The 11,090-nt window shown below is 39.6% G+C and overlaps 1 protein-coding gene across 3 annotated transcripts; it reads right to left on the bottom strand.

The window, feature by feature from the left end:
* Positions 1 to 296: 296 nt before the first annotated feature.
* Positions 297 to 1,523, bottom strand: LOC114691689 (periphilin-1-like). 3 transcript variants are annotated; one of them, XM_028867180.2, is made up of 3 exons: positions 1,113 to 1,523; positions 980 to 1,076; positions 304 to 862 (listed from the first exon to the last, which is right to left on the bottom strand). In XM_028867180.2, the coding sequence occupies exons 1-3, from the start codon at positions 1,487 to 1,489 to the stop codon at positions 548 to 550; spliced, it is 789 nt and encodes a 262-aa protein (XP_028723013.1). In that variant the 5' UTR covers positions 1,490 to 1,523; the 3' UTR covers positions 304 to 547. The 3 variants fall into 3 exon arrangements, with proteins under 3 accessions (XP_028723011.1, XP_028723012.1, XP_028723013.1); XM_028867179.2 differs by having other exon boundaries at positions 299 to 1,076; XM_028867178.2 differs by having other exon boundaries at positions 297 to 1,523.
* Between the last annotated feature and the right edge of the window lie 9,567 nt (positions 1,524 to 11,090).

Below are 11,090 nucleotides of genomic sequence, written 5' to 3'. Positions count from 1 at the left end.
ATACCAACAGAGTACAACGATGCTTGCTGGGGCAAGTCTAGCCCTGACTGCTTCTCTGTGATCTTGGAGCTAACTTTGCATCTGACTTCTAAGGCAGGGCTGCATTCACCAGCTTCATGCTTCTTCTTTTTAAATTAAAATAATATACTTTAATGTAGGATCATTTTAATACAAGTAGCAAAGCCTAAGAAAAGGCCAATAAAAATCACAAAATGCTAAAATTTTTACATGCTATCATTTACTATGAAGTTCAATCTCTAACTATAAAGTATACTTGGGCCACACGTTCTTGTCCTTGGAAGACTACAGAACATGAGTAAGCAGAAAGCTGCTCCCAGCAGGCTAAAACACTCACTGAAATCGGCATGTATATGAATTAGAAGGATCTATAAAGTGGAATAGAGTTCTGAATAGATTATTTTAAGCTGACCATTTTAGATTTTACTTGACACTGAAGTATTTCTCATCACAAAAATTCCACATTTGAAATATTTATGCAATTCTGGAATAACAATCAAGGAACGTTTTTCTGCTAGAGCTCCAATTCTTAGGAAGCATCATACTCTGCAATGAACTGTCTGAGCTCTTCCACACACCGCTCACTTATTTCATGTAAATTCTGCCTAAATGCAAATTGAATGGACTTTTTTAATGAAGGATCTTTTTCAACCAGCATTTTCACCACCATCCCAAAGGTTTCACAGTCTTGGTGGTATGCTTGCTCAATTTCCTTGGTTTTTGATGCTATTGCTTTAAGGCGATCAGTTAGTTGGTCACTGACTAATTCTATGCCTTCTGTTCTGTTCGACTCAGGTCCCTGTGACTGATCCATAAGTAACAGTTCTGTGAATCCAACTTCAAACTCAGAAATTTTAGGTAAGTCACCTTCATCTGCCATCTTTGGATTTTCTACAGCCTGCCTGCTGGCAGCTTCAGGAAGTCCATTTTCATCGAAGTTGTTGAGTTTGTCTAAAATTGCTGATGAAGGAACTGCTGAAGAACTTAATGGGTGTGTGTCTCTTGATGTTTTCAAAGACTGGCCGGGTCTCTTTTGACCTCCTTCCGGCTTTTCCTCTCTGTCCCATCTGTAGGAGGCATTAGCATTTGTGGACGTCCTAAGCTGTGACCAATGGGAAGAATACTGTTCGCTTCCTTTTGGAGAGTGCCCTCCACTAGATCCAGATCTGCTGTGTGGGGAGTCTTTTTGACCTATATTTGATTTTCTGAAAAAACAAGAAGTCCCTTTATAGGGAGACCACTGTCTTGAATAATGGGAAGAGGAGGAACATTTTCTTTTAAAATCATCTTTTATGTCCCTGCACTCACGCTGTTGACTTGCAGAAAGACCATCTCCCATTCTCCTAAGGCCAGATTCATCGCTGCGGGCATTCTGAGGAAGTACTTTGTCATATGGTCTGTTAGACCATATCTCATCTCTTCTGTACAGTGATCTTGGACGGTGACCAAGGATAACAGGGATGTGAAGCATGGATGGCTGGGCTGGTCACAAGTTCACCAAAGCAGTCCTAACAGTCCTTTGATGGGCACTGAGACATAGGCCTCAAAATTAGGCCTCAAAATTCACCTGCACCCTAGATAGGCTGGACTCTAGAAGATATGGGCTTCAGTGTGGATTGATGGCGTGAGGTTCCAGGATGCTGACACACAGGCTGCCACAGGAGTAGTTAGAGGTCTGGTTGGTACATGCTCGCCACTAGTCCCGGGACCCACTCCAAGCCCTGCGGAAGCAGAGGGCAGCTTCATGCTTCTTACAAGTCCTGCACAGTGATCCCAGAGCCCGTAACTGACTCAGGTGAACAGCTTCCACGGCATACACAGGTTTTCTTAGCCCAGACTGTGAAAGGATCAAAACTGGCTTATGAGAAGGAAGATGTTCCCCAAAAGGCAATATTTATGTCAAGGAGGAGGCTTAGCTCTCTACCCTCTTGATAAGAATAACAAGCAAGAAAAGTGAATCTGAGTCATGATTCTCAAAATGGCAGGATGTGGGCAGGATCCAAGAACTACACCTTTCTAATTCCCTGGGAATTTATGAGTGTATGCCTAAGTATCCAATTAGCAGGCACAGATGCCATTTTGCATTAAAAAATACAGAATTTTACAGCTGCAAACCAGCTGTACCCATAAATTTTACCAATTACTTTCAGAGGTCTACCAAGACTTGGACCTGGATATTATGAAATCTGTTATTCTCAGAGTTAAAACAGTCAAAGTTTGATTGGTGTGTTTTGTTGAGGAAGAAATTGTCTTCTTCAAAGGAAGACAGAAAACCAAAGCAAATATACGGTGGAAGCATTCAGAAAACTCAAGAGAAATGGAAACTGTTACCCTAAGATTCCCTGTGAGTTGCCGTGGCCCTAGCTAGTGGGACATTTGTCATGGTGCTGCTCTGAGCTGTCTTTTCCCTTTGGTAGCAGCTTGCCAAGTGCAATGAAAGAATACTTAAAACTTGAGTAGTGCAACTAGGGCACCATATCCTTGATTCATTTAATTTTCACTAGCTTCAACTTAATGAGCTCTGATGACCATTTTGAGTAGCACAATGGGTCACCATGACACTCATATGTAATAAGTCAGCAATGACAGTCTCAAGGCTTCTTGCCAGTAAGGCAGCTTTATGAACATTCACTTTTCCAGCCCGCAGTTTTGATATGCAAAGGCTAATAGTTGTTTTTATTTTTAAGTATTATTGAATGGTGAAATGTGCCATGCGTTTAAATGATCTAACCTCTTCTCTAAAGCAATGTATATTTTTAAATATCACTTCTGCGTTTTCTTATTTTCCTCTTTCTAGTCTCATTTTCTTCTTTCTCTCTGTTTTCCATTTTGGGGTAGGGATTAAGAGCCAAAAAGAGTTGTGACATTAGCAGTGTATTCTCTGCAGGATTTTGCTATACTTGTCTATTCAACATATGCAGCATTATAAATTAGAATGTTATACAATGTACTATAGGGTAGAGGCAACAGATAGGAAGTAATGCCCAGCACAACCTATGAGACCCTGGGCATTTATCGTGTTGGTATAGTATTTGTTGAGGTATAGTAAAAACAAATGATTAGAAATCCTATTGAAAGAAAAATGTTTGTTACCAGGACTGGAAGAATAGACAATAGTGAGATGGTAAGAGTAAACAAAGACGGAGAGAGGAGAACGGGGCTGTAAAGAGAGGGCAAAAATGCCTGGCGGTGGTGGCGCACGCCTTTAATCCCAGCACTCTGGAGGCAGAGCCAGGCAGATCTCGGTGAGTTCAAGACCAGCCTGGTCTATAGAGCAAGATCCAGGACAGGCTCCAAAGCTACACAGAGAAACCCTGTCTTGAAAACAACAACAAAGGGGGGGGGGGGAAACCATGGGGGAAAAGGTCAAGAGAAAACCAAGAGGAGGAAAGGAAGAGAGAGAGAGGAATGAAGGAGGAAAGGAATGGAAGTGAGAGGAATGGGAAAGAAATACACGACGAAGAAAGTAAAATTGAAAATTACATTGTCTATTTTAAATTTTCAGTCTTATTGTCTTTAACATTAGAAAAGCTTAATACTTGGTGATTAGAAATTTAGTAATTCAAATGAAAGAAATGTAATCTCTATGAAGCTGTGATTTAACAAGTTTAAAAATAGATGTGGAAATGCTTTAGCTGGTAGAGGCCCTGTCTAGCCTGTGTAAGTCCCTGAGTTCCATCCCAAGCACCAAATAAACCAAGTGATTTGACACATGCCTATAATCTCTGCACTCAGAAGATGCAGGCAAGATGATTAGAAGTTCAAGGTTGTCCTAGCTACATCCTGAATTTGAGACCAATTTTGAATCCATGAGATTGTCAGAGCTATATTAAGAAGAACGAATAATAATAATAATAATAATAATAAACTGTTTATTGCCAGGTACAGAAGGAGACATTCCTGGTCTGGTTTTAAAAATGTCTCCTATAACAACTCAGCCATAAATATTAATTGCCCAATGCAGGAGGGCTGGAGAATTCATTACATTTTCAGGTGTCTTTGTTGTAGTCAACTCTGCCCTTCCATGCTCCTTTTGTTGTTGTTATTGTTGTTGCTGTTGTTGTTGTTGCTGCTGATGCTGCTGTTGTTTTTCAAGACAGAGTGTCTTTGTGTAGTCCTGCCCTGGCTGAGCTGAAACTTTCTCTGTACATCAGGTTGGCCTCGAACTCACAGGAATCTGCCTGTCTACCTCCTGTGTGTAGAGATTAAAGATGTACACCATGGCCATCAGGCCAGGGTTGTCCTGGTCTCTGTCTAAAATCACCTTTCAATTCCACTTTTCTCAGTTGATTTCACTTTTTTACATCTCTGTTTTCTCTTGCATTCTCCCTAGGCTTAATCAACACTATTTAGCTCCTCTTTAGTTTTTGGCCTGTGTTCAGAGAACCATAAGCCTTCAGCTTGTTCATGAAGTTGACACTTTCAATATGATTCCAGAGAAAATGTTAACATAGAAATAAACCAAGCAACTAAAAGCCACTAGAAAGCAGGACACAGTGTCACAGCCTTATTTCCAGCACCCTGGTGGAAGAGACAGGCAGATCTCTGAATACAAAGCTAGACTGGGTTGAATAATAAGTTACCCAGAGCCAAGTAATAGAAAGACCCTGTCTCAAAATAATAAAAATAATAGCCACCAGAAAAGCTTTGATCTATGTGACTCCAAATGACTAAACAAAATAAAAATATTGAGCTAGCTCTGAGAACTGAAGTAATTTAGTGGACTTGAACTCAGTTTGTCCAACAATGGGAAGAGTAGAAAAGAATGACAGTGTAACACATGAAACAAGGATCCATGATGAGTGAGCGGCTAACATCCACATATGGAGATGAGACATTCAAACAACTGGGACTCCTTTTAAGAGCAAAGTGTTCACACACACATTAAGAAAGACACTGACAGGAGAGTGGCTTCACTGTGCAGAATGGCATGAGATGAAAGCAGGGTACAACATAGATGAACATCAGAACTCAGCGATGGGAAGGGCTGGGCTGTAGCCCAGACAGCAAAATGGTCTCTCTCACATCCTCCAGATTCAGGCTTCTCCAAGGGCTCCAGAGAAACACGGCCAACACTCTTTGACACTGCTCTGCAGACCTTTGGAGCCTGCAGCACAAGAGTTCATGCTTTCTGGTTTAATTTTAAGTCTCAGACACTGGGTTCCATGGTTCTTTATCAATACATTTTCATCTTCATAGATCCTACATTAGAGTGACTTCCATGAAATGAGAAGAACTATGCATGAAGTCTTTGAGCCCCCTGTGGTTAAACACAGCATGGGTGTTCACTAGAACCTGACTGCTGACAGGAAATGCCTTTCCCATCTTTTCCTTACCATTCTTTAAACATGGCCTTTAAGTCATTAAACAGACAAACTCATGGCAGAACTATGGCTCAGAGCAAACACTGAAGAGCAAACAAAGACTGTGCAGAGGGTGAAAATAAAATACATTTGCTTGTGTTCCCTGATATTTGTAAAACAATGTTGACCTGTTCAAAGAAATTTTGTGCTTTTTACACAGTTGAGTCCTCTCACTCTTCTTTTGGGAAGAGAGTATATGGGCATTATTCTCTCCAATTGAAAGATGCATAAACTAATGCCCAGCAAAGTAGGTGTGGTGTTGAAGGTCTCTAAGTATAACAAGAAAAGAGGAAAACAAAGCCCAATCCAGTGCATTTTACTTAGGAAAGCCCCATACCAGGTGTTCTGGTGCCTTAAAGAGCAAGTGATGTTAAGTGTGATATCCAATAAGCTCAGGTGAATTCCTTCCTAGAGGAGGCAAGCAAGCCTTTGTTTAAATATTTGTCATATCTGTCTTTTTCCTCTTGTATCAGTTATTAAAATGTGATATCCTCTATACTGACAGAAAATTTCTAAGAAAGGCATTGTTATTTGTTGCACTCAGGAGTGTTTGTGGAGGGATAAATTGCATGCCATTCTGTGATGGCAGCTGGCATTCAGCTGTGACTGTCGGTGTGCACTCCACAATGCATTTCATGTGGCTGGGAACATTTACATTAAGGTCAATTAGTTTGCCAAAATAGAGACTCACAGCCCAGAGATGCTTAGTGTAGTGCATTGGTGTTTGGCAGGAGACACAGAACTGATAAACCTACGTGAGCTTGGTCTGCCAGCTGGTGGGTGGTCCTATCCATGCTGTTGCAGTGCGATTCAATTCAATTCAACAAATATTTATTGAGTCAGTAGATGTGCAGAGAACTGTGCAAAGTGCTGAGGGGCTGGCAAGGCAGCACACCCCATGAGTACAGCCTTAGAAGATGTTCCAACAACAATAGATGTACTATGAAGAGAGACTGCTTGAGCATCTATGAAGACACTGTTCACTTCTCTGTCTGCATTCACCATTGTTAGAAGCATGATAACACCACTGTGTCAATGAAAAGACTCTGTCGAGGAGGAAAGCGGCACTGTCATGCACTGGGTAGCTTTCCCATTGAAAGCATTTCACTGCCAACATGAAATAGGATTGGCCCATGTGTCATATTTTAGTCAAGAAAGTGAATAGCAGCAAGGTGTGTTGCTTCTTCTGAAAGGGCTTAATATCTGGCACATCATCTCTTGCGTCCATGGTATGCATGTGTGATCGAATGCTGGGGCCTCCATGAGTCTTGGCCTTGGGGGCAGCATGCAATACATCAAGGAGAATTCTGACTATATAAAGAGCTGGGGGCAATGTTCAGTTGGGAGAACAGTTGACTTTTGAATGTGAACACCTGAGTTCAGACACCCAGAAACAATGTGCTTGGCAGGTAGAGCCTACCCTCCTTTCCAGAGATGAGGAAGCAAGGCAGGCACATCCGTGGCTTCTCATTGGCCAGGGAGCCTAGCTCACTTCACACAGTTTCAGGCCAAGGAGAGACTCAGTCTCAATCAAAACAGGGAAGGTGGCCGAACAATATCTAGGGCTGTCTCTCACTTTTACATGTGCTAATATATGAGTGTTCAGAGGTTATCCACATCCCACATGTGCACCACCCCCACACAAAGGGTGTACAGGGAGGTAGAGAAAGCACCTGTCGGAGAACATCATTTAATTATTTGAGATCTTTGCTTTGGTAACAAAACACAACAGAAAACAGAGGCAGCAAATAAGTACTTGAGTAAGAAAAATAGATATCAAGTTAACATAAAAACCAAAAGATAAGAGTAAGTCTCAGTGAAAAACAACACTAATAAATGTGACTACCATTTGTTAAGCACTTAGAGCACAAATGTGGCAGACTCAATGCAAACATTTTCTCCAACACGGAAAACAAATCAACAAAACTGCCATGAACATTTTAACATACAGCTCAGACTTCAACTGATGACTTGAGATCCTGTAAAGAGACAGAAAACTACAAGTTCAATCCGGTCTTTTTCTCCAAAGCTCATACTGATTACCACATAGGCTAGTAAGAAAAAAATCACAAAAAAACACTCTATTTCTAAGGTGTTTCCTCTGCCCATTTCTTCCAAAGATATCAAGAGCTTTTCACGATGGCTACCACCCCCTGAAAGTGTATTGTTCCAGGACTCTGAATAAACACCCTAGTGTAGAGCACTCCCTGCACTCACTGCAGAATGCTGTAGCATACACACTCTGTCCCCATGCTGCCTCAATTCTGTCTATCTCAGGCACCTGAATTCATCAGTCTATCAGACAAGCAGGTCCTTATTCTCATTTTCTTGTTACTGGAGATTGAACCTAGATCTTTCTACACAATATGCAAATTTCCTACCAGTGAGATATAATTCTAGATCTTAATATGTATATACATATATGTATATTTGTATATACTGAAACTATGGTTATAATATCTTGCTTTTTACAAACATTATTTCAGTAGGAAATCTTTCTATGATGCACCATTGTAGTTTAACAATGTAAGGATATTCAAAGTGCATTCATAACACATATGGTGATGATGTAAAATAATTAATTTTAAAGATGGTTGTGCAGTCAACCCTAACCCAAGTCCTGGAGAAAAACTTAGGTTAAATCACAGTAGAACCATCTGTTATATTTGTGTTCACTTTGCTTTATCTGAGTCTCTAGTTTCTCAGCTATAAAATGGTGATAATAAACATAATTCACAGGATCCCTATAATGATTAAACACAATGATGCTTGGCATCTTGATGAGCATAGGAAACATAGCCCTTGCTGGGTTAGTGCTATTCCTGCAAGCAAAGGTCAGAGGGCAAGACACATGGAAAGGAGAACTGATACCAGGTTGAAGTGACATTATCAAGGGCCATAAACTACTTTATGCTTTTTTCTGTTGCTTTTCTGGCTTGAAAGAGGTTATCAGATCTGCCATATGAGCCAGGGTGCTGTGTGAAAACAAAGATTACCTCCAGCTCTTTATTTGTATGGATAGGTACTGAATTTGGGGTCACTTGGAACAGAGGTCTGGCATCCTTGCAGAAGGCTTCTCATCTGATGCTTCCAGTATCTATCTCTACTGCACAGTCAACAACAGGTACTAGTTGGCTAGAAGGAAATGTAAGCTCCAACTCTAACCCGTGTGCTGGATTCCTATTTCAATGTCTCTTGTCATTACAAATCCCTTCAATTTAGCATGAGTCCTTTCACAAGAGGCTTCTAACAGCAGCCTCAGCAATGGATTTTAACATAGGAATAATAAAGTCAGAGTTCTCATTTATTTCTACAAAGAGAGGGGGAGAGAGGGAAAGAGAGACAGAGAGAGAGAGAGAGAGAGAGAGAGAGAGAGAGAGAGAGAGAGAGAGAGAGAGAGAGAGAGAGAGAGAGAGCAGATAATAGCAGTGCTAAGAATGAGAATTCCCATTGCAGAACACTCACTACTGGCTCTTCCTCTGGAATGAACCTGGTACTCCCTGATGCATTTTATGGTTCCTGGGTCACATTAGCTTGATTTCATTCTTCCACAGCTGCTGTGTGCTTCTTTCTTGTTGGGTCCTCAGCCCTAGTCGTTTTCCTGATCTTTTCTGTTCATAGTCTGGCTTTGAGTGGTGGGTGATGACACTCAGGAGTGGAGATGAAAATCATTTTCCCAATTCAAGTTGAACCCTTCTATCCACGTCATACAGTACATTAAAATTAGATATGCTTACTAATGTATTAATTACCTACCTAATTCCATAGTTTAGATTCACAGAAAACAATGACTAAAATACTAATTTATATCAGACTAATGAATTACAAATCATCTTGTATTTAGAAAGCAATGTGAGAGGATGAAGTATATTTCTATAATCTAATGAGTTTTAAAATGTTGTCAGCTGCTAAGAATTTACTAATTGGGGATGACACATGATAATATATTAAACAGTTTTGTACTTTACTTTTTGAAAATTTGATGTGTGTAGTATTTTTATTACTCCTTCCTTCCAACTCCTCCTGTGTCCCTCTTACTTCTTCTCAAATTCATGACTTCCTATCCTTTACTTATGATTGTCACACACACACACACACACACACACACACACACACACATTTATAAATGCAACATACAGAGTTCATTTACATTTACTGCATGTACATGTGTTTACAGATAATGAATTGGGATTGGATAACTATCAGAGGACCCTTCCCTGCAGAAGACTGATCTCTCTTTTTGCAGATCTTCATCTGCAGGTGGGACTTGGAAATTTCCTTATCCATATTGACAAGTTGATTGGTATTTTTAGAGTTATTTTCAAAGTTGTTTCTCTATAGAAATATCTCTAATATTATCATATTCAACTTATTTTTGCCCAACTTGCACATAGAACTCAGGTCCAAAGACAGAAAGGACTTATTATAACTCATATGAACAGCAAGAATCTGTCAAAGAGGATTCTAACCCTAGCTCACCATCCCTCTTACTGTATTTCCTGCAACAACATAAAGTTTTGACTCTATACCATTTTTGTATTAGTAGTGTTTTCATCCATTCAATTGTGTTTTCACATTTAAATTTGCACACATTGATATAAATATCAACTGTACACTAGTATATCCCCTGCTGGTCTCCTGACAAATTTTTTCTTGTGTAATACTCAGTTTTACATCTAGGTTTACAGATGTTTGTCAGCAAATATAGGCTTGTGCAACATATCAGTAGTTTTTCACATTATTAACTGAAGGGGAATTATGTTTATGGAATTACCTAGTTTTATGAACCTACTATATTTTATGTCCCTATAAGAATTCTTGGGGATTCTTTTATGATGGAATATACCTTATTTCACTAAAATACTTCTGTTCTCATAGTTTTTCCTATATGATGTTCAGGATCATTAAACACAAGCTATTTAGTGTCTTATCTTGGGTCTGTTGAAAGCAGAAGTTGAGACAAGAAATAAAAATGGGGAAATGAGAGAGACAAGAAAAAATGTGGGCAGGGTGTGGTAGCTGACTTTGATGTGGCCAGGCTTTACAATGTGCTCGAGAGGTCTAATTTTCTACATTTACAAGTATATGTTGCTAATTTGTCAGCTTTCTAATATTTTAAATCAGATTTCCAGACATTCCACTTTGTTTCTAATACCAACTATCAGATCTTCAATTTTTCTTAACTGCCCACAAGCACTCAGTTTGATGCTTATCAGAAATTCAGTCATTATATCATGTTTTTTAAATTTGATATATAATATAACTAATCATTTAACTCCTTCCCTTCCTTTTTCCCAATATATCTCACCTGCCATCCCTTCCTCTCTTTCAAATTCATGCCATATTTTGTCAAAATATGTATTCTTAAACACATAAGTGTAATTTCCTTCATGTGTATGTTAATTATTGTTTTCTGTTTTCAGAATTGACAATTGGTATTGCATAAACAATTGATCTCTCATGAGGAGGACTATTTCCCAGCTGTAATCATTATTTGTCTGTAGCTCTTGGTCTAGGGATTACCTCTTTCATGTAAGCATGTCTGTTGGTATTGTTCTTGTTTAGGTCTTTTTTAAGCAGCCATGTTGATGAGAATTCATGTATGTAACTTTTCTGACATTTCCAAGGAAACATAATCTTACAGCATTTTCTCTGTTCCTCTGGCCTTTAGAATATTTCTGTAGCTTTTCCTGCAATGATCCCCTGAGC

This window comes from Peromyscus leucopus, chromosome 19 (genome assembly GCF_004664715.2).
Source record: "Peromyscus leucopus breed LL Stock chromosome 19, UCI_PerLeu_2.1, whole genome shotgun sequence".
Taxonomy (NCBI): domain Eukaryota; kingdom Metazoa; phylum Chordata; class Mammalia; order Rodentia; family Cricetidae; genus Peromyscus; species Peromyscus leucopus.
The sequence above is the reverse complement of the archived record's forward strand: the minus strand, read 5'-3'. Positions and strand labels throughout refer to the sequence as shown.